Here is a 25,018-nt window from a genome sequence, read left to right as displayed (position 1 = left end):
GCCCCCAGGGTAATTTCTCCGCCCTCTAGGGTAACTTTCTCACGCGTTGTCTTCCCCACTCCCGTTGTCCACTGACAGTGGTGCCACGTCCCCCGTTGTCCACCTACAGTGGTGTCACGTCTCTCCTGTTGTCCAACCACAGTGGTGCCACGTCTCTCCTGTTGTCCAACCACAGTGGTGCACCTCAATCCCGCTCTGGTGATGCACCAATCTCAGTAGCTTCTGTTGTCGTTATTCCTGTCGATTAGTTCAGTGTTGCTTGTTAAGATTTATCTGGTTATGGTCTGGTTGTGTGAGGATCGAGATTATATGTTCCTTGATGGAGCCCTGTTGCTTGTGTATTGTTACTCGCTTAGAGAGAGATAGAGACGTTGTTGTCTATATACTGAGAGCTTTAGGGCTGACAGTCCTCAAGTGGGCATGTGAAGGCCTAGACGACGTTGGTCTCTTTTAAGGCGTTCTGTTTGATGTCTGGAGAGTTCTTCATAAGCAGGTTGGCTGTTTTCTTGTTTTTGTAGTAAGTTGTTAGTTGTATCTTCTGTTTTGTGTCTGTGGGGATAACGTTCCTATCAATAATATCTTTCAGGACACTTTCCTCTGTTTTATGAGTAATATATATATATATATAATATATATATAAACTAATTATATGATGATGCATACGTTCTTTTCCTTTAGTTAGCCTTAAAATAAAATAAAAGAAATAGACAAATGTTATTAATAACTTAGATTTTTTTCAAAACAGCACATGTATATATGTAATTTTTTACTTAATGTTAAGAAAAAGCTCTTATACAATGTAATTAAATATTTAAATCTAAAAATGACGGTGTTACATAAATAAATTTTATTTGAAATATTTATAAATATTACATAATGAACCGTAATTTTTCATTTTAATTTTATCATTTTCAATGCCACTTACTTGACCTTTAATCATTGCATATCTCAGGATACAATACTTAACAGAGTGTTGTAAAGTTTTTGGATTGTCTCTCTCTATTTGAGAGGCAACAATGGGATTAAAAGTTTAATCTACATTTAATCAACTATAAATTCAAAAAAATATTAACATTATATATATTAAATAATCCTAGGCACTTAGCAAAATATAAGCGGACCTAATTTAATAGGCAACACAAATATATTGTCATATCTAGAAGGAATACGGGACATTATGTAAATATCAAGAGATTTATGTGGTAATATTACCAGTATTATAGGTCTCGCATATTAGCCTGTTCGATAGGAAATTTATTTATGTATTTATATATATACAAGAAGGTACATTGGGTTTATGAGATTACATAGCATTGATGTTTTTGCATTCTTGTAAAGCCACTAACACGCATATCGTTTTGGGCAGGTCTTTAATCCACCAGATAATTTTAAGTAGGTAATTTGTAGCAAAATTGAGAAATGTTAACAGGTACATAGTAAGAAAATTTGACAAAGATTAGTCGGTACATTTGAAGTAAAATTTGAGGGTTATCAACAGGTACATTGTAGCATAATTTGAGGACTAATAAGAGGTATAATGTAGTAAAATATGAGTACAATATAACAACCATGATATAAGATGATAGCAATGATTACAATGGTAAAGTTGTTTGGTTTAGGTACATATAATGGGGAATTGGGTAGCACGAGATACAGTGTGAGGTTTAAATCACTAGGTAGGAAACTATGAGGATGAAATTAGGTACTTTTTGGTTTTATTTTTGAATAAGGTAAAAATTGGACAACTTTTCTTTTCGTTAGGGAGTGACTTCCATAGACTGTGTCTCTTTATTTGCATAGTGTTTACACAGATTAAGTTTATTTACATTGATTAAGAAAATGACAAGGTTGCACAGTCAGTTGATTAATGCGTGTCTGAGCAGGGAAATTAACCATTTCCCCTGTGCTCTGATTTCCAACATTATGTGATACAAATACGGCATACATAGACGCGATAAAGCATCTAAATTATTGGGATTGTCTCAAAGCGCTCCAAATGTACTCACTAGGTGCACTAGACAGGAGACGAGAGAGATATCAAATAATATATACGTGGAAAATACTGGAAGGCCACGTCCCAAATCTGCACAGTAAAATAACAACATACTGGAGTGAACGATATGGAAGCAAATAGGCACAATCAGAGAACACTATTAACATCAGAGGTCCACAGTTGTTCAACATCCTCCCAGCGAATATAAGAAATATTGCCGGAACAACCGTTATGGACACGTTGTACTGAACAGGGTGAGAAAAATTTGAGTTACCTCTTCCATGAAAGGTTTTATTATATGTATAATGCTTTCAAGTCTCATTTATTATGAGACTTTCTAAAAAGTATTTATCATTTTACAAGAAAAAATAGTTAAATTTTAGAAAAATTCTTCGGACTAACTGCATTTGATTCACAAAAACGTATTTTCCTGAAATTTATATGTAAAGTTTTACTTTATATTTAATATTTTAATTATTTTTTCTTATTTAAATGTATAATTTATAATTGCCAAAATATATTGTTTATATATTTTTATTTAATACTTATTCAAAAATAATATATCAATAGCTGTCTTCATATAGATATGAACCATACCGAGCTCGTTTTCTAATTTTTGAGCTCAATAATAATAATAATAATAAAAGAAGAAATCCAAATCCAATAGATCAATTGCTTAAATAGACGAGGGTAGAAATAACCTGATGATGGTTTGAACCTATGAGATGAGTGTTCCCAGGCCCGCTCTAGTCAACTGTACCGCGACATGGTAAAAAGAATTGTAACATTGTAGAAGTGATTGTAACCTAACCACCGCTGCCCACTGGATGGGGAATGGTTGGGGGGGGGGGGAGCAGGATAACCATATAGATTGTGAAACTAGTTGTCCACATATGTCAGTTGCATAAATAGACGAAGGTAGAAATAATCTAAGCTACTCCATTCTTTTGAGATGTATTTCAGTATCTTAATAAACTTACTTGATCTTGAATTGAACCTGTCTTGGTCGCCTGAAGATACCATAGTGCAGGTATTATGTAGAATGCTTGTGGGAATATATATATATATATATATATACTGAATATATATACTATATATATATATATATATATATATATATATATATATATATATATATATATATATATATATATATATATATAGTATGAACTCTGTTGTCCTGATTGGGGTGTGCGAATAACTTGAGCCGGTGGCTGAGCGGACAGAACACTGGACGCGTGATCCTGTGGTCCCAGGTTCGATCCCGGGCGCCGGTGAGAAACAATGGGCAGAGTTTCTTTCACCCTGATGCTTCTGTTACCTAGCAGTAAATAGGTACCTGGGAGTTAGTCAGTTGTCACGGGCTGCTTCCTGGGGGGCTGGAGGCCTGGTCGAAGACGGGCCGCGGGGACACTAAGCTCCGAAATCATCTCAAGATATACCTTTATCATCTCAAGATATACCTTTAATTTAACCTTATCCCTATATAGTTAAATATCCTAATTTGAATTATATTAATAATAGTCTCAACACTTTTGAGACTTTACAAAAAATAAATTAACAGATTTAATAAGAATAATAACCTATACGGTCACTTCTTCGGACTAATTACTTTTGACTCAGGTAAAAGTATTTTTCTGAAGTTTATATGTAAAAATTTTCTTAATCTTTAATAAGTTTATGTTTCTTATAAATTTAAGTTATAATTTTAAATTATCAAAATATTTCTATTTATTATTTATGCAAAAATAATACATTTATATTTGTAATTATATGTGTGTAAATCACGACAAATAAACACGTGATTAAAAATGTGACAGACCACGGAGGAAGAACTGAAACAGGAATTTCCTTAAGTACTTTCGTATATTAATACAAATTCAGAAGGAGTCAATAAATGAACTAAACTAATCAGTTAGTTTAGTTCATTTATTATGCACCCCATACCCATCCTTTGGGAGGTAGTGGAAAGGGTTACAGAGGCACATAATGGGCTCAGGGACTGAACCCCACAGTTCATTTAGCTAAACAAGTTACAATCTTGATGAACTAGTTACAAAATTCAGTATAAGTCGTCACATGAACAATGGGTTCGAGATCGACCACAAGTACAGGTTCTAATTTAAGTAACTGACATATGTGGAGAGCTAGTGTCACAATTGATATGTTTATCCTGCACACCGCCCCCCATCCAGTGGGCAGCGGTGGATAGGTTACAATCACTCAGTTACTACCTACAGTTATCAAACTGGGGATATTTGGCTAAAATTTCTGGTAGCAGATCATTTTGAATTAAATATTTATACATCGTTGGAACATTGGTTATAGAATTGTCTCTAAATTCACGTATCTTTTCGCACTCCATCACATAGTGACGGAGGGTGTGCGAATAATTTTGTTGACACAGTTTACATTTGGTCAGGTCTACATCAGCAGATAATGAGAATTCTCAGAGATACTTGTAATCGAGTTTAAGCCGAGCAGTAGTAACATCTAGAAGTCTGCTGATTTTATTGGATGAACCATAGATGTGTGGCTCCTCTTGCATGATAGTATGATGATAGATGGAATTACTGGTGTCAATTTCACTTTGCCTCAGATCTACAAGATCTTGTTGATGTTCTCAGTGTACTGCTGCTCTCAGATTGCTCATTGACAATCCAAGGTTACACTCAACGGCTCCTTAAAAGGCAGACTCTTTGGCTAACTCATCAGTTTATCATGCATTCGGAGGCCAACATGAGATGGAGACCACATGAAATAGACTCTGTTACCATCATTAGTATTTTTTGTGTTTGTGTCTAGCTTCGGACACGAGCATGTTACAGTCTTAAAGAGTTGAGAGCAATTAAGGATGATAAAGAGTCACTTACAATTAATGTATCAAGTTTGGAGACTTGTACACATTTCAGTGCAAGAAGCAAGGCAAATAGTTCGGTCTGAAGGGTAGAGGCCCAGTTGTTTATACGGACTCCCCACTCAAAATATAAGCCATCGCCCATTGTCAGGACAACTGCACTTCCAGCTGCACCCGTGGGGCGGTGTAGGGAATCATCAGTGTATATGATTTGAGAGAGAGAATGCTCTGTGGAGAGAGCAACAATATGGCTTAAGGCGCTGAGCTTTGCCTCAAGACGAAGCTTGGGCTGATCTCTAATTTGCTTCTTGGGTGGAAAGGGAGGGATTAAAATTTAAAAAGGTGTAATCTCCTACGGTGCAGGAAAGAGCCGTTGTTGTTTCTCGTGGTACAAATTATAAATCTGATAAATTTTGAGTTCAGTTCCAGTGTTGGTTATCCATTTGAACAATGCTGACCTTCAATAAAGCAATTCTGGAGGGCTTCTGTGCAAGGATTAGGATGAGTTAGCCTAAGCATTTTTATACCAATTTGACAGTTAATTTCAGTAACACGATCAACAACGCTCGGAATATTAAGATCCTTTGTCATGTTAAGTATCTTTGTGGTACGAGGGCACCCAAGGATTATCCTCAAGGCTTCGTTCTGCAATTTTTCAAGCCCTCCAAGCTTTTTTTCAGGCATCCAAGCAAGCAGAAGTACAGCATAATCCACTAAAGATCTGATGTATGCAAAGTACATCATTTTGACAATTCTGACATTGGCACCATAGCCTGAGTGATAACCTGCAACAGCCTTGAGAGCTCGGAGCCTCTCTTTATACTGACGACAGAGTCTGAATACAACAGGACCATACAGTGGCACCTCAAGGCCAAGGTATTTGAATCTGTTTACATAGTCAAGCTGGGAGCCATCAGACAGTTGCATCTCGCGAACAGCTCCTCCCAGCCTGGGTGGGCGCCGATTTAGTATCTTTGTTTTCTCTGCTGAGATAACTAAACCTAGGTCCTGACATGAGTCTAATACAGAGTTAAGAGTGTTCTGCGTGTTAGCATACCCAGTGGTGTGTATCATTATACCATCAGCATAGCTAATGATGTGGACGTTGGGTTTGCTCGGTATAGAGTTTAACAGCGTGTTTATTAAGATATTAAATAAGGTAGGACTGAGGACACCTCCCTGCGGGGTGCCTAGTTCAAAGTCTCTTGTTACACTCCTATGCCCCTGGAAAAAATACAGATGACCTCCTGTTGGATAAGTAACCCCTGATCCAACAAAGAAGCGGACCACCAATAATCATTCTTGCAAGCTCACTCAAGATAACATGCCGATTTGCAATACCAAAGGCAGACTTGAGATCTAGGAAGGTGGTATATGACTTTTCAGTGTGCAGGGTAAGAAAGGTGGTGATGCAATGTTCCCAGGCGCGCTCTAGTCAACTGTACCGCGGCACGGTAAAAAGATTTGTACTAGAAGGTGAAGGGACGACGACGTTTCGGTCCGTCCTGGACCATTCTCAAGTCGATTGTGATGAGGGAGTTGTTGTTGTTGTTATAGATTCAGCCACTCGGAACAAGTTCCAAGCAGCACGGGCTATGGTGAGCCCGTAACTTACCTGGCACAGGAGCGGGGAAAGTAACACGGGCTATAGTAGGCCCGTAGTGGATGGGGACTATTCAGGCTTGTTCGCATATATATTTATATATGAACACTTGTCCTGAACGAGGTGAGAATAATTTGAGCTACCTTATCTCTTATATGGTTAAATAAACTTACTTGAATTAAAATAATTATTAGCCTCAACGCTTTTGAGACTATATAAAAATAAATAAAGAGATTAATAAGAAAATTTTTAGATAAATGGATCACTTCTTCTGACTAATTACATATGACTCAGATGAAAGTATTTTTCTGAAATTTATATGTAAAACTTTTCCTAATCTTTAATAAATTTTATTTTTCTTATAAATTTACATTATAATTTATAATTGTCAAAATAATTTTATTTATAATAACGTCACTGCATCAATGAGAAGATCCGTAGGAGCCTTCATGAGAGATCGAACCTCTTTTATTATTATTATTATTATACACGAGAAATCACATTATGTACGGTTGACTAGAGCGCGTCTGGGAACACTCAGTCCGTAGGTTCGAACCCTCATCAAGGCTCCTGTGTATTTGTTCGTGTATTACTATTAGCAGAGTTCAAAAATTAGAAAACGAGCTCGGTATGGCTCATATTTATATGATGACTGTTATAAATGAATGTGTGTGGGGCTTCTATGGGGGACTGGTACTATTAAGGGGTAAGGGTAGTTAGAAGACAGAGTATCAAATATGGGAGAGCTAAAAGTCCCGGCCCCCAAAATAAACTATCCACAGTAGTAATAACTTGCTACTAGACCATATATGTTAGTCTAAGGGTTGATCAATGCGCTCCCACACAGGAAGAAGGGATACTCTGTAATTCATGTACTTATTTATTAACCCCTTAACAACCCCCCATATACACTCACACCAATAACAATAATAATAATAACTTTACCACACTATCTTACGTTAAAAGCCTTGGTCCACATAGACAGGATACAAGGTTTACACTAATAACAAGAAAGGGTAAAGTACTACTGGATAAGCACTGAAGCTGGATGCAGCTTAGGGTAGTGAGACCATGTGGTGCCCTAATACAAAACACAACACTTAGGGTTACCCAAAACACTGGCAACTACTACCCCCAGGTCTCACCAATCGTTACTACCAGAGTAGGTACACTTAGAAATCATACAATACTTAACTTAATGGTACAGGAACTTAGGGTAAGGGAAATAAGTAAGAGGAGAAGGGAGGAGATTAGGGGTGCAGCCACGGAGTAGGTCTCGTCCGCACGAACGCCAGCCAGAGAAGAACCTCCTAGCGACCAGCTAGGCCTCCCATGTCGTGGTGCCGGAAGGAGCCTAATTGATCGTGCAGCTAAGCACATTAAAGATCTTCCCCTATGCAACATATTGTTACTTTACAAATGATTAGAAAGTATTAGTAAGCAAAGTTGGTGCCTATGTTATTATTTAATAATCAACCCCCAGCTCCAGTCTTTAAATGCTCTTTGAGAAACAATAATAGTCTTACGTCTGGCAGGGAAGATACAAACAATTGCCGCTCGAGATGCACTCAACTGTACTACCAGAAAGTTTAATAGCTCAATTTTGACCTCTGGTTTCCACTGGAGAACCCAGGGTCGTAACAATGACAAATAAAATGTATTCTTTCTGTATAAAAAATAAATACACAAATACGACAAAATATTTTGACAATTATAAATTATAATGTAAAACTACAAGCAAATTAAATTTATTAAAGATAAAGAAAAACTTTACATATAAATTTCAGGAAAATACTTTCCTCTGAGTCAAATGTAATTAATCCAAACAATTGTTGTGTAATATTTATTTCGTCTTATTAAAGTGTTTAAAAATTTTTATAAAGTCTCAAGGCGTTGAGACTTGCTATTAAATAATTCTTATTAGTATAATTAAAGGAATAAGGAAGCTCTAAGTTAGTCTCACCCCTGTTCAGGACAACCGTGTTCAAATATATACTGAATACACATATTTACCAGGTGAGTATACATCACAAGCATTCAACATAATACCCGCAATATGGTGTCTTCAGCCGACCAAGCTAGACAGGTACAATTCAAAATCAAGTAAGTTTATTGATACGGAACGGAACTATCAGGAGAAAGCCATATCAAGCCATTACGACTATATAACACTTGGAAGGGGTTAGGATAAGGATTTAGGATGGGACGGGAGGGAAGGAATGGTGCCCAACCACTTGGACGGTCGGGGATTGAACGCCGACCTGCATGAAGCGAGACTGTCGCTCTACCGTTCAGTCCAAGTGGTTGGGCTTATTGATACTGAATTACATCTCAAAATGATAGAGCAGCTTAGGTTATTTCTACCCTCGTCTATTTATGCAACTGACATGTGGAGAGCTAGTGTCACAATTGATATGTTTATCCTGCACACTGCCCCCATCCAGTGGGCAGTACGTATACGTGGTGGATAGTTGGGTTAAACAGAGGCTACAGTTAAGGATTTGCGCCCTGAGGATACGAACCCAGAACAAAGCGTTCATGGAACGCCAGGCGAGCGTCTTACCACTACGCCACGGAGACTGTAAAGACGGAGACGGAGACTTGATAACGTGGAACGACCTTCCCAGTCACGTTAAAGACTGCACCTCTCTCAACCACTGTAAGAGAAAAACCAAGTACTGTACTTCCGAACCACTTGGGCTAGACGGTAGAGCAACGGTCTCCCTTCATGCAGGCTGGCGTTCAATCTCTGACTGTCCAAGTGGTTACCCCCGTCCTCCGTCCCATCCCAAATCCTTATCCTGATCCCTTCCAAGGGCTATTTAGTCGTAATGGCTTGGCGCCATTGTTAGTCAAGAACTGTACCACCGAGATCCTCCATAATATATTTCTAACCTTTTTCATTACAACTCACAGGATGGGTTTGGGATTCATAATAAATACACTTGACTAATAATAATTTTAAGTTATAAATAATAGTTTTATAATATATATGAATATTATACTTACTATATAACCTCTGTTAGTTGATGCTTGATTATTACATATATATTGCATGGAGTCTTGAAAATTAGAAAACGAGCTCGTTTTGGCTTATATTTCAGAAACGACAAATAAATATATTATTTTATATAATACGTAATTAATAAATATATTTAAACTTTATGTAAATTATAAATTACAATTTATATTTTTAAGAAAAGTTAATGTTATTAAATAACAATAAAAAATTTACATATAACTTTCAAAAATATACTTTCGTCTGTATCAAATGTAATTAGTCTTGAGAATACAATGTCGCCTAAAATTTTTCTTCTAATATTGTTAAAAACTTTTTTGAGTGTCTCAAAACGCGTTGAGACACGTATAAATTCATAATCTAAAAATATAGAGCACCTCACAACGTTACAGTGGGTTGGGACAGTCTTAACATCTTATAATGTTAAGAATTTCATTTAGTTTCTATGCGTGTTAATGGCTTTGTATGAAAGTAAAAAAAAAAAATTCTTATGTAATCTCACCAACCCATTGTATCTTTTGTAATACAAATTGTGACTAAATCTGTCTTACCAGCCTCATGGTTCACTTCGCTTTGTTATTCCAATATAAATAATTCCAGCTCCAATAAAAGTTTATTCCAATTAACCTAATAGAGTAACTCCTGTCCCTACGATGGATATGGGGTTCTGATTTGTTGAAATTGTTACAAATACAGATTCATAATCTATTTTTTTTATAACTATTCCTAAATACAGTTTATATTCATGTTCACTTGCTATGCATTTTTAAGGGAACACTGCAAACATTATTGTCTCTAGTCGGAAGAGACATGTCAAAAATTGTGTTAATAAACCTTAAAATTTGAAAAGTTTGAGTGTCATTATGAATACTAATTTTAAAATTGAAATAAATATTATTGTAATCCAAATTTTTATGTAAATATTTTGCTAATTTTGTTTTTAATTAAGGTACTTATTATAATTTAAATTTGTATTATAAAATATAACATTTTGTAACAATCTTAATTTGAAAGTCAATATAATTTATATTTACTATTTCAATTTATATAGTTACCCATAATCTGTTGACCAAACAAAAATTTAAGTATTTTGAGGGCGACTATAACATAAGACGGCTGCCGTGCATGATAGAATTTTGCTGCAATTTACCTGAGGAACACCACCTTTAGTGGCCTCGACGGGGACACTAAGCCTGCGACCTAAAATGTTATTTTGCCCTTAGGGGCGAGTTTATTGAGCAGCGCTACAATTCAATTTCTTTCTTTATTATGCACCCCATACCCATCCCGTGGGCGGTGGTGTAAAGGATTACAGAGGCACATAATCGGTTCAGGATACATGTATATTGTGATGGGTCAGTAGCTAGGGATGGGAAGGCAGGATGTGGAGTCTTGATCAGGGAGTACACTGACATCGGCACTGTAGACACTGTTATTGGACGCCGCTTAACTGACAATGTCTCTTCAACGCAGGCTGAACTCCAAGGTGTATTAGCAGGATTACAGGAAGTAGTCAAATGTGGTAAAAATGCTTGCTTCTTTATTGACAGCAGAGGAGCATTAGAGTCTTTAAATAGCAGACGCCCAGTATATCAGAATATTGTGATAGAGTGTAGAGAGAATGTTAAGAGACTAGAAAAAACTGGGTATAAAGTAAGATTCATGTGGATCCCTTCACATGTGGGAATACTGTTGAATGAGGTAGTTGATGACATAGCGAAGAGAGCCACTGAAAAAACTCTTGTTGATGTTGTATGTCAGTTAACCTTGAAACAAATAAAAACAAGACTCAAGGTGATTCAGGAGGGTGAAGAAATGATAAAGAGAATGGCAATGGTGGACAGTAGTAACACACTTAAGAATTATTCAATAATAAATACAAATTCGTCCTTCACTTATGGTAAAGGAAAGTCTACTTGGAAGGATTCAATTTACATGAGAATACGATTAGGATATAAATATATCTGGCAATACGGTGTTGATGTCAGTGAAAAAGATAAGGAGTGTAAATTATGTAGTATGCCGCACGCCCACACCTTAGAACATTATGTATTAGAGTGTCACCTTATTGAAAAATATAGAAATAAGGAAATAAATAGTGTACCACATCAAATTGTTTGGATGTGTGATAATGGTATAATAGACAGTATACTTAGGAGCTACAAGAATTTTGCCCCAAGAATGTAACAATTATATGCTGTACTTGCTGTATGCACTTTTAAATGGGATTCTTGTACTGTTATATGTCTATTTGTACTCACTGAATTTGTGCGCCCCTTGAGGGACTTGAAGTAGAGGGGGGTAGAAATAGCCTAAGCTACTCTATCCCTTTGAGATGTATTTATTGCTTATCTCAATAAACATACTTGAACTTGAACTTGAATCGGTTCAGGAACTGAACCCTCTAGTTCGTTTAGCTAAGTAAATAACAATTTTGACGCTAGTTACAAAATTATTATTAATATATACAGTATATATATATATATATATATATATATATATATATATATATATATATATATATATATATATATATATATATATATATATATATATATATATATATATATATATATATATATATATATATATATATATATATATATATATATATATATATATATATATATACACATGTACACATTCTCATACATACATGTACATATATATATATATACTTATACATATATACATACACATACATATTTAATCACCCACAGCAACCCCACCCAATAAACCTGCAACCTTTTCCTGAGGATTAATAATGTTTAAAAAAAAAGTAATGTTTTATTTAAACAAGTGAACATTCATATGTGTGCTCCAAATCATCTTTCCCTGAAAATCCGAGCATCTAGAGACAACATTTTATTTTGACACGGCAGCTTTTTGTAATTGCAAATTTAGTAGTTAATGTTCACAATAACAACCAATACAGGTTGATAAGTGGTGATTTTAAATTGTTTGAAAGAAGTATAGTCTTGAATCTCATTAGGGAGGTCATTCCACAATTCAAGACCCCTGATTTGCAGAACTTTTCTGCTTTAAGTTAAGATGCCCTCTAGGAACTTAAGGACAGGATTAGCATTAGCCCTGAAAATTAGCTAGCCAACACAAGATGGTAATTCCCCTAATAACTATTGTTTCTGGTAATATGCAAATATTTTAGTGTGATTGGCCTAATGTTTTTTTTCTTGGTGTTTTTATATATTATGTTATCGTTTTTCAATCAGTATGAAGTGCAATTTTGTTAATAAATTAAAAGAATTCCATTCTAACAAGATAACCATTTAGTGAATTCCATTCAAAAATATGTTAAATATGGGTTTAATCAGGTTAGAAAACAAATTTTATAATAAATCTTTACTAAGAGAATACATTTTGAGTGGGAATGCCATTATCAAAAACATCTTATGGCTGGTTTTAATATATAATAAAAAGTTTAATAAGCCAATCTGGCAATATAGTTTAACCAGCAATCTGGCTGGTTAAATAATGAACAGTAGTGACAATGAAACATTCTTACAAATAGTACTCTTTCAAGGCATTAGCTTATCATTGACAAAAATCTGACCTGCTATAGATTTCTTTATACGATGGCATCGACCACTACAACAACACCAAAAGTTAAACTGTGCCAAGCAATCTTCATTTCTTAAATAATTTAGAAAGCTACTATTTTCAACTTCATCATCAGATTCTGGATGATAGTCAGACTTTATTGTGAGAGAAAATGGCTCTACATTCTCAATGTTGCAATACTTGCTCTTCCCTTGTTTCAACTGTTTAACTACTGCCATTGCTCCCTCATATGTGAGATTAGTGTGCTCTAAGCAAATGCACTGTGCAAGTGTCAGTGTTTGAAATATGTAATTCAAAGGCGATTTGTCACTGTTCAGATCATGCATATTATCATCATTCACCAAATTATAAACAATGCCATCAGTGAGCTTTGTCAGAGGGCAATGTACCCTTAAATCTCCACACATATCCTTCCTCACCGTAACAATTTCGCTAGTAAAGCTAAAATTCAAAATATCACTGGTGTATACATCCTCAATAAGATCAACAAGATCCTTAAGGGTTTCCTTGCAGTCCTCCCAATCCTTGTGTGGGCAGGTGCATGGGAATTCTCTACATTCATTACACAAAGCAAACTGACTCGTGATTATTAGCTCCTTTCCGGGAGGTTTATTTTGACGTCTCTTTTGGCGCTCTTCTTTCTCAAGACGTGGTTTTTTCCTCAACCACTCCCTTAACTGTAATGAAGATCTTCTATCTATTGTACAGTGTCTTTTCAGGGCCTGCTCTATATTCCTATTATCTGAATCATTATGATCTTTTAATATATTTCTAACTCCAGTTATGGAGAGAAATGAATCCTCAATAATCAGTCTTTGAATATTGGAATTCTTCCAGTATGTGAGTAACAAAAAGCTATTTGAATTGTTACAGTATTCCATGTTCCTTAGTAACAATCTTTCCAACCTTTCAGGAAGAATAAGGTTAATTGAGAGATGGCATATCCACTCTTTTGGAGAGACTAATATAATTCTTTCTCTCTTCCTTTCTAATTCCACTGCTGGTCTCTCTTTCTTCTGTTCTATTTCTAATGTTCTGCTCTCTTTCTTTTGTTCTATTTCCATTGTTTTGCTCTCTCTCTCCTCTTCTATGTCCATTGTTCTGTTCTCCTTCATCTCTTCTGTTTCCATTCCTCTGCTCTCTCTCTCCTCTCTTCTTTTCATTATCATTCTGCCCTCTTTCTTTTCTACTTCCATTATTGTTCTGCTCTCTCTCTCCTCTTCTACCTCCATTGACTTTCGATGTGCTGGAATTTCCGGAGCAATATAGGCAGCCTTTGTTCCAGGAATAAATCTTATATACAGACGTGTCAGATCTTTGAAATGCGATAAATCTAGCTTGAAGCTTTTATGTATATAAACATCATATATGCTCAGAGATTCAACATAATGTGGTGACTCAAATTTATTTAATAGCTTTTGCAGTCTATCAAAATATTTAATTGTCATAGTTAATGGGACTGATTTTGGTATAGGTAACTTGGGTGTGTCTTCAAGGATCTGCTCATCAGATTTAAGATCAACTCTTACAATAACCTCTCTAAGACACGATAATCCTGTACATGACAGAATCTCTTTAAATGTAGCAATATCATACACACAAACATTTAACACTTCCACTCTCCTCATGCACAAACATTTCAAAAATTGGGGAATTCCTGAACAAAATAAAGGTCCTACATACTTTGTTATGTTCAATGGGGTATCACAGTATTTTGTTATTGCATAGGACAGTTCCTTTAACATTTTATTGTGTGGTATTGGTAGAGTTTCCTTGTGAACAATCATTATTTTAACTGAAGTATGATGATGCAACTCCGTTAAAGTATTCAGCATGTTCCATATATTGTTTAGAATTTTTGTATTTGGACCACTCTCTAATGTAATTGTTAAAGGATTTGTTACTCTTATGTACTTCAATATGTTACCTATTTTCTCTATGACACTTTCATCTAGGCATTTGCACTTAAATAGCCATGAGCTCTTAGAAACCAAGATTTTGGCTAGCACTTTCATAACTTCTTGATGATAATGACAATCATCAGCAAGTTTAACAATGTAAGGCCACTTTGTAAATTTACTTGCATTGCCAAACTTCTCCATATTGTCAATAGGGCAACAATTAGCTGTGGAAACAGCATCTGGAGGAATGTCAACGTCCATTGGTTCTACAGTATTAATTTTTTTGTCCGATTTCTTAGGGACAATATATTTATTTTTCAATTTTCTATTTGTCTTTTTGTCTGACTTTTCATTACCTAACAACTTTAAAAGATATGACTTGATGAAAGGCAAAAAGGTCTGAATATTATTCCCATTCTCAAGCCACATAGAACAAACAAACCTAAATACTCGTTTAAATAACGGAACCTGATTTAACCACTTGCTGCATGCCTCCTCTGGGTTAACAATAACATATTTGGCAGCCATAAAATCTTCTATGACTCGGTACCTAAAGGAAGCATATTTATCGTGATATTCAACAAATTGATCTTTCACTTCCTGTCTGATTTCGCAGAGATCCTTTTCTGCATAAAACTTTCCGTTCTTTAAGATTGAGTTAAATGCAACTCTTCCTAGTTTGGTCAATTCTTTTTCACTATAAGCAAAGTTACCAACCTTCTTGTTTACAAAATACTCCAACATTTTATCAAATGGAACACTAGTTCCAATTGTGCAAAATATGCTTACTATATCTGGGCTGTTGAGGAGACCCTTATAACTGCACTCTTCATATAGTTTGAGGATATGCCTTACTTCATCAGCATTAGGACTGATGCAATGCAAAATTTGTTCCACCCGAGTTTCACATAATGGCAAGACTCTAAGGACATGACAGTATGAAGGAACCTCAGGGAAACCCTGACAAGAGATAACCCACGTCCCCCTTTCCACATCAAGCAATATATCTCCCTGATACTGGATGTTCCAGTCGACAAGAAAAAGAATATTATCAGCATGCATTTTAATCACATGATTCACTAATTCTTTTCCAAATTTGCTAACAGTTTCAGGACAAAGATTTATTATACTTTCACATACTTCCTTCCAAAATATAGATCTATACATCCTGCAACTAGCACCCAAGTACAAAATTAGTGAGAAGTATTTATCAGAATCTTTACAAAATGCTTCTGTAAGATTTTCCAGAAGTGATGTTTTACCAGACCCTGGAGCTCCACAGATCATGATTGGCCGTGCTTTTTGCAATTCATCACTTCTGCAGTCTTGTATGAATTTCTTAAACTCTTCAAGACTTTCAACTGCTGTTCTAGGTTGTGAACCCCTACTGGAAAGAAGGTAGATTATTAAACAAATTAACACGAAAACACACACAAGCATTTACTAACATACATATATACTTACATACATACAGACATACTCTCTCATACCTTCATCATCACTCACAATTACACTGTACTGTACTCTCAAATTCACAAACAACTCTTTACATACTTCTAAAAGAAATTCTTTGCATTCATAAAGAGCCTCAAACCACCACACCAGTCTCTTGCTTGCTCACCACACCAGTCTCTTGCTTGCTCACCACACCAGTCTCTTGCTTGCTCACCACACCAGTCTCTTGCTTGCTCACCACACCAGTCTCTTGCTTGCTCACCACACCAGTCTCTCGCTTGCTCACCATCCAGTTACTCTTTATGACCATCCTTACTAGAGCACAACTCACTCTCGGATATCTAAACCAACTCACAACCTCCAACTTTTTTCACACACACAATGAAATCACAAAAGTGTGATGAATCTATGAATAAATACTAAGGCCCTACAATTGGCAATAGTACATGTCCCTGAGGAGTTCAGGGTTGTGGGTTTGAATTCACACACAAACCAAGCAGGTAATCCAGCATCTTTACTGGATTTTCCATCTGAAGGAAAAACAAATATATTAAAGAGGTTTAATTTGATCCATGCTGTATCCTCACCATTAGTACAGTATGTCACTCCAACATGTACTGTAATACACAAGTACAGTACTGTACTGTATAATAATATTAGTAGTAGTAGTAGTACTAGTATTATATTAATTTATTATTAGTAATTACACTATTAAACTAATTAACCTAACTTTCCCCATGACACTTTTTGCAATTATTGGAACATTACAGTTGGGAACCAACGGTTAGACACATTTCCTTTCACCTGATGCCTCTATTCACTTTGCAGCAGTTACCCAGTGGTTATGCAGGTGTTGTGGGTTGTATCCTGGGATAAGTCAGTAGCTCGCCTCGGGGGGACTTCAATAAGCCTAAGTACAGGCTTCCTGTCCCTGACAGTGGGAATTTTATAGGGGATAGGTAGACAAGAGTTCTTACATTCTTGTAAAGCCACTAGCACGCATAGCATTTCAGACAAGTCCTTAATCATACCTTTCAAACACACACACACACACACACATATCCCCAGGAAGCAGCCCATAGCAGCTGTCTATCTCCCAGTTACCTATTTACTACTAGGTGAACAGGCACATGAGGGTAAAAGAAACTCTGCCCAATTGTTTCCGTCTTTGCCAGGGATCAAATCCGGTCCCCTTAGGATTATGAACCCTGAGCGCTGTCCATTCAGCCATCAGGCCCCTCTTTGCATTTCAACTGTGCATAAAACTGTCAAGTTTAAATCAGTCTGAAAATACATTCTCAAGAAATCCTGGAAATATCCAGCATTGAATGTAATGAAATGCATCTTCCTGGTAGGTCACTAGCTCTCTCAAATATAAAAATAGAAACAACAAATACAAAAAAAAATCCTGATATAAGAACCAATAAGAATTATGCAACCAATTTGGTACCACACTCAGTCTTACCGAAAATGTTCGATGTCCGGTAAAACGTGATGCTTTGGTGATCTATAATTTGTGTGAATCTCTTGCTTTAGTGTACCTGTAGGAAAACAATTAATAAATATGAGAGGACTATCAAATACAAATACAAAAGGCAACGACATATACCGTATCCTAGAATATATATTTCCTTTTGACAAGAATATTCAACAAATGATCTGTTTGTTACTCATAAACTGATACCCAGTTCATCTCATTTGCGTCAATATCATTAATGAGTAACGGGCTTGTGCTGGAGTGAGTGCGACTAACATGTGCTGGAGTAAATGTATCGTAACTAACTTATGCTGGAGTGAACATTAGTGGCATTAATGGTATAATCATACTTTAGTTGTGAAGCAATTAATTTGTTGTAGCAATTAAAGCATAATTGTTGGTAGCATCCAAAAACAAATAATGATACACTCAAGAGTATGCAAACAACATACAGTATACAGATTGATGTTACCTCCAAAATCTGAATCGCTTTATGGCAGCTTATCTGGATCGCAAGTAATCAAATTCCCAGTTAATCTGGAGGAAATAAAATCTAGGAATGTAAATCATGTACTTAAGATTCAATCTGGACATATGAGAAATGATCCGAGTGGTTTCCCTTATGTTCGAATTGTCTTGTCTGCGACCCTCGCTCTTCTAGAAAAAAAAAAAGCATTTTGCTCCCCTAAAATTAAAAATTGACGATCAAATCACACGCCAGAAGATGAAGAGATGACGATGTTTCGGTCCATCCTGGACCATTATCAAGTCAAATGTGATGAGAGCGAGGTTGTTGTTGTTATAGATTCAGCTACTCGGAACAAGTTCCAAGTAGCACGGGCTATGGTGAGCCCATAACTTACCTGGCACAGGAGCGGGGCAAGTAGCACGGGCTATGGTGAGCCTGTAGTGGATTTACCTGGCACAGGAGCGGTGCTGAATGTGTGGAGAGCGAGGGAGGCACGGGCATTAAGTAAAGCAAGAGTGAGGAGCAGGTAAGAGAAGAAGGTAATTCCTAGAAGGAGGTAAGAGTAAGGCAAAAGTTAAGAACAAGAACAGGATGAATACTCAAATAGTACATTAATTATATTTATATTTTTCACTAGGAAATTTTATTGTTATTTTAATGATATAGAATACTGATGGAAAGAGCATGCTTTTTATTAGTAAAATGTAAAACAAAAAATAATAATAATAATTGTTTTACCAGCTTTTCTACCCCTTGGAACAAAATGCTCCAGAGGATGCCACCACAAAAGAGTTAAGTGCACTGCTAAAGTATTATGTGAAAATTCTTGTGAACACCATACTACACATACAGCAATGTTCAACATTTGCATTTTACTACCACTATTTTACTACCACTGTGTACCCAAGATCAGCCCTGTACTATGAAAAAGGAATTTAACAAAATCTTTTTTCTTTTTTTTTTGGAACAGTATATAATAATTAATATGTCACTGTGTAGGGGGACAGGAAGACGGAGTGTATTCATACACATTAGGCTTTTATCAGGTCTCCCCCCCCCCCCAGGTCAAACAGACAAAGAATGCAAAATATACCAAAAGCTGGATTTCTCATATATTCAGAATACTATAATCCAGATTTTGGAGGTGTCAATGCTCTGCAAATTGATTACTGTCAACTTACCTAGAATTGGGCCAGAAAATTTATCTACACTCGCCTTAATTTGCTTCAAAGAGTCTTGCTTTATTCTTTCAATGATGTCCAAGGGTTTATTCAAATATCTGAATAATACTTTGGCAGAGTTGAACAGCATCTTTAACTTCTTACGCATATCAATATATTTTAAATTACATGTAGAGCCAAAATGATAGACATCATTTCTGATATCTTTTATGTCATTAATAGCTCTGCACAGTTCAACATTCAATGGAAATTTTATAATATCATTGATAAGAAGATAGCAGAGAAAGGTTACATCCAACTCTACAATGTAACCAAGCGCTTCATGACAGAGTGACGTATCCAAGAGTTGAGAAATAAGCACACTGCTTAATACATTCTTGTTTTCCTCCAGATTATTGAGCAGCTGCGTCCCACACGTGTCTGGTGCCGCTTCTCTTCTCTCGGTAACCTCTACGTTATCCGCCATCGTCTTTCCCTCTGCCTTTTTTTTCTTTTGTTCTTCCCTCTTGCCTATCTTATGGACTATTTTCAGATATTCATACAAAGTCATATTTTCAACTTGTCGATGATTATTGACCTGGGGATGAAAATTCTGAGGTTCTTGACTCTGCTTTAGGGAATTTTCAACAAAATACTTGACATGTTTGGCATTTTTGAATTCCTGAACAATAATAGAGGAGAGAGCTGGAACACAACCATTTCTGAAGAAGTATATGATAGGGGCATCAATATAAACTCCACAGTCAACCTGTTGAGAAAAAATATATTTACTGTATAAATATATATAGCAGATATATTTGCACTCTGTACTTAAAATTAATATACACATACCTCTAATTAAAAAATAATTAAGAAAAATCTTCTTAATTGAAGAAGATTTTGCAAAGAAATCATACTACACACTATCTTAGCTTAATATAGTATATATATGTGCTTACTAAGACTAGGAATGTTTAAGTTTGGGTTTTAGCATATCTTTTCTTGAACGTTTTTTTTAAATTAGTATTGCATTACAAAACGTGAATGTTTTGGGGGTCCAACAGTACATATTCGACCAAATACTGTAGTTACTATAGGTTTTATAATTTTAGGAGGACGGGTTGATTAGCTGACAAGCGAGCTCTATGCATCCAAAGACTAGAAGTTAGACACCCATATCCAGTGACTCATTCCTTGGGAATCATTGCCTATTAAAGGTTTGATATTAATATGCATGGTAGCATGGTGTGCTTGGCATTCACATGGCATTTTCTATTGGTTGGAGATACACTGATCTCTCACTAATTTAGACCTCATTAGCTTGAATCTCAGAGTAACTTATCCAAAATAATAAGCAAGTTTGACCATCGCTTGATTCAGATGAAATTTAGAATTATCCTCCAAAGGATACATGATCAACCAGGCTGTGACTCATACGTCAGGCTGCGAGCAGCCGCGTCCAACAGCCTGGTTGATCAGTCCGGCAATCAGGAGGCCTGGTCGACGACCGGGCCGCGGGGACGTTAAGCCCCAGAAGCACCTCAAGATACTCAAGAAGATGGGGCTTAGCTGTCGGGTTACTGAACAACACACAGCAACCTATGTTTACAAATACATAAATACATTACAAAACTGCATTAATAATACAACATTTATGAAAATTAAAAAGAAATCCCTGCTAAAATAACTGCACCTGTTCTGACCTTATGAACTAGCCAAGTGTTTCTGATCTCTCATGTAATACAACATAAGTCACACTATCCCAAGGATTTTTTTCACTAAATTTGTTTCTTTGAGCATGTTAAATATACCTTTTTTTTTTAATTATAAGTGTACTTTATTACTATAAAACTCTGAACACTAATACTAATCCTGACCTCAAACACTTCCCTTAGGGCTGTAACAGAACCCTGGGCAGTATGCACCTTATGAAACACAAATATCCATTTGAAATTCCTAAAGTACAACTCAACCAAAGCGGAAATGCTGTGCAAATCGTGGGTCCCATTAGTGGAATAATTTCTAAAATGAGATTAAAGCTTGACTTCTCTCAACCAGTTTAAAAGAGAAACAAAGAAATATCAAACTAATATCATGTTAGTTACATTTATCATGTAATATGATAAATATAACAATGTAATATGTTACATTTATCATGTAACATATTTCACTCACATTTCCTCACCCAAAATAGAACATTTTTGTTTTGTTGTTATTGTAAATATTTAATACTAAATAGTGTATGCCTTTCATCATTGTTACAATATCATCTGCTAAATTTCTTGAACAATTCACATGTTACCTTACTTTTTGTTTATTACTAAGTGTGTTTGCCCATCAAACCTATCAATAAATTAAGAAAATTGTCTTGAGTTATGCCTGAAAAGCTTTGCATAATAGTGGCTATATTAAATTTACCTGAATTTACTAAAGGCCCACGATCTCTCTAGTGGCCTATATATGACAGGAAGCCAGCAGCTTGTCAGTGCCTCCCTCCCTCCTCCCCCCATTGGCCTGATGCCCCTTTATGTAACAAATAAGCAACCACTATTATGTTCATCTTCTGTATATTCTTTAAATATAAATTATATTATAACAGTTACAAGTTAACAAGGGTTTAGGATGGACCAAAACATTACTTTCATTTCCTTTGTGTATGGGTTGACTTTATAAGTAGCAATTTGATTAGAAAATGCTATAAATATACAGACCTAGTTGGTTTGTATATAATTATAGCATTACATCTTAGTCTTAAGATGCTATATTGCCAAGAGCCAGTAGAGCATCCAAAATGCTCTAGAGTTAAGACGAAGCTACACACCCCACACACTGGGGCATAACTGGCTGACCCCTCACAGTGTTCAAGAGAGAACTGGATAAGCACCTCCAAAGGATACCTGATCAACCAGGCTGTGACTCGTACGTCAGGCTGCGAGCAGCCGCGTCCAACAGCCTGGTTGATCAGTCCGGCAACCAGGAGGCCTGGTCGACGACCGGGCCGCGGGGACGCTAAGCCCCGGAAGCACCTCAAGGTAACCTCAAGGTAACACACTTTATATGTAACAGATTTGATGATTGATGAAGATTAAGCCACCCAAAAGGTGGCACGGGCATGAATAACCCGTAAGTGGTGGCCCTTTTGAGCCATTACCAGTATCAAGAGCTGATACTGGAGATCTGTGGAGGTGCGTTATATGTAGCACAATTGTTGTTACATATAACAGTGTGGAACAGGTCTGGTACAGATCGGCTTAACTATTGAACCCTCGTTTTGAACCCTCTTGGACAAATAGGGGGAGATCTTTGACTAGCCGCCGACTTCCTGTCTTCGTCGAGGCCCTTACAGAGGTGTTGGCCCACAGGGAAATTCAGGTAAAACATCAGAGTATATCAGGTCGTTACACCATGTTATGTCACCTCTGCTGATACGCCTATTGTACCCACTTGTTTATTTACACCTGTTGTTCCTGACAAGATATATAATATATATTATTTATATAATACATATAAAACACGTAAAAGCCCACATACCTCCTCCTGCTGTGCCATAATTCCTATCACTGGCACAGGAAAACCATTGAACAACACAAGATACGTTTCGGGCCCTACTGCGTCTCTTCTGACTTAGGGACCCCTGCGCTAACCTTAATAATAACAATAACTATTATTATTATTATTTACAAGAAGGTACAATGCATATGTGAGATTACATAAAATTGGTATTTTTTTTTTACATTCTTTCAAAACCACAAACACGCATTGCGTTTCAGGTACCCTTACTCTTGGCTACTTGAGTTTGGTTATTGGGCTTAAATTTTCAGTATATAGGCAAGACAACAACGTCCCTCTCTAGGTGATTAACACAGCACAAACAACAGGGCTCCATCAAGGAACATATACTCGTCACACGCAACGAGGTGATCACCAGGAATATTTTGTCGAGCAACACCGAAATAATTGATAGATACAATGACAATAGAAGATTAGATATCAGTGATGCGCTACATATCAAGAAATCTAGACCAGCAATTAATAACCAGCTAATACACAATTACACTCTACCCACTTCAAGACCCCCCGGGCCAGTACAGAAGTTGGACCGAATGACCCAGCAACAGGAACGGAAGCAGCCATGTGAACATAAGCTGCCAACATGTCACACTCTATGTTGATACATTTAAAACCTTATTAATATCCTCTATGTAATGTCATTCATCATTATACATATTATATAATATATATAATATATATTTTAATTTTCATGAGGCCGAATAGAGTTTCGGTCTCACATGAGGGGTCGACGGTTCGAGTCTCCTAGAGCCAAGGTGAATGAAAGGTAAACTATTATTTACGTGAGGCCCCTAACATTCTACTGACCTCGATGAGGACAAGAAGACGATTTTTGAGAGACGATGAGACGATGAGAGACAAGAAGACGAAGACGAAGGAGATTTTTTTCACCCACGTGGGGCATAACAGTGCACAACTACCAAATCATCAACATTATCTTGGAGTCAGAATCCACCAATCACTGATAGTTGTACAACAAGTGGAAGCTGCAGTTATAAAAGCAAACCAAATCCTTTGGAATAGTCAAACGAAATGTTGACGAAGGAAAAGGTAGTTATACAACTGTATAAATCTCTGGTGTACTTCCACTTGGATTATTATATCCACGCATTGAGACCTCATCTTCACAAAGACATATCTGCTTTGGAGAAAGTTCAACACCGGGCGACTAAAATCTTTCCTGAAATAAGTTGACTTTCATACCAGGGACGGTTGAGGGCCACAGGGACCAGACATGACAGCTGCTCTCGGCAAAACATTTAAATTACTGAATAATTTGGAAGATATTGACCCAGAACACTTCTTCAAAAGGCTAGATGTAAGACCAACAAGGAGCAACGGTTTGTTTTAAATCCGGATGTATTGTTATGCTAGGCTAGGCTATGTTATTAAGGTTAGGCTGCATTGGGCTCTGTTGAATTAGATTGGTTTGATTTGGGTTACGTTAGGTTGGGTTTAGCTATGTTAGTCAGGTTTCAAAATTCATAATTCCACTACGCCACGGAGCAGTCTCAGTGGCGCAGTGGTAAAGCACGCGCCCGGCTCTTCGCCAGCCCTTTGATCTGGGTTCGTATCCTGGCCGGGAAGGACTGACCGGGCGACAATCCTTAACTGTTCACCCAGCAGTGAATAGGTTGTTAAACGATTTGGCGGGTCGTATTCGGGGAAAAAATTAGGATTAAGGACTTGCCCGAAATGCTATGCGTGCTAGTGGCTTTACAAGAATTTAAAAACTCTTTTTTTATATATAAATAAAAAAAAATAAAAAAAAATCCGCCGACGAATCTTCTTGTTTGCGATGAGACGTGTATCTGGCATAATTAAAATCTTTACTTAAATAATTGGTTTGTTAGACAATATATGATATTCAGATCTATAAATTACTTTAGAAAGGCCTATAATGCATATAAATATTAATTTACACATTCCTGGCGC

General features: G+C 36.4%; 1 protein-coding gene across 3 annotated transcripts; it reads right to left on the bottom strand.

Moving 5' to 3' along the window:
- Positions 1–12,817: 12,817 nt before the first annotated feature.
- Positions 12,818–23,196, bottom strand: LOC123769924 (uncharacterized). 3 transcript variants are annotated; one of them, XM_045761359.2, is made up of 4 exons: positions 23,045–23,196; positions 19,535–20,282; positions 17,873–17,948; positions 12,818–16,339 (listed from the first exon to the last, which is right to left on the bottom strand). In XM_045761359.2, exons 1-4 carry the CDS (start codon positions 23,060–23,062, stop codon positions 13,009–13,011), a joined length of 4,173 nt encoding a protein of 1,390 aa, XP_045617315.2. In that variant the 5' UTR covers positions 23,063–23,196; the 3' UTR covers positions 12,818–13,008. The 3 variants fall into 3 exon arrangements, with proteins under 3 accessions (XP_045617315.2, XP_045617316.2, XP_069157192.1); XM_045761360.2 differs by having other exon boundaries at positions 12,818–16,336; XM_069301091.1 differs by lacking the exon at positions 23,045–23,196 and adding an exon at positions 21,932–22,720.
- Between the last annotated feature and the right edge of the window lie 1,822 nt (positions 23,197–25,018).

The sequence above is a fragment of the Procambarus clarkii genome, chromosome 45, assembly GCF_040958095.1.
Source record: "Procambarus clarkii isolate CNS0578487 chromosome 45, FALCON_Pclarkii_2.0, whole genome shotgun sequence".
Taxonomy (NCBI): Eukaryota; Metazoa; Arthropoda; class Malacostraca; order Decapoda; family Cambaridae; genus Procambarus; species Procambarus clarkii.
The sequence above is the reverse complement of the archived record's forward strand: the minus strand, read 5'-3'. Positions and strand labels throughout refer to the sequence as shown.

Excerpts from the sequence above, each read along its gene's own strand:
- LOC123769924 (XM_045761359.2), bottom strand. Across the intron at positions 17,949-19,534 it reads ATTTTCTGGCCCAATTCTAG|GTACACTAAAGCAAGAGATT; the intron begins GTAAGTTGACAG and ends GTTTTCCTACAG. Across the intron at positions 16,340-17,872 it reads CCGGACATCGAACATTTTCG|TAGGGGTTCACAACCTAGAA; the intron begins GTAAGACTGAGT and ends CCTTCTTTCCAG.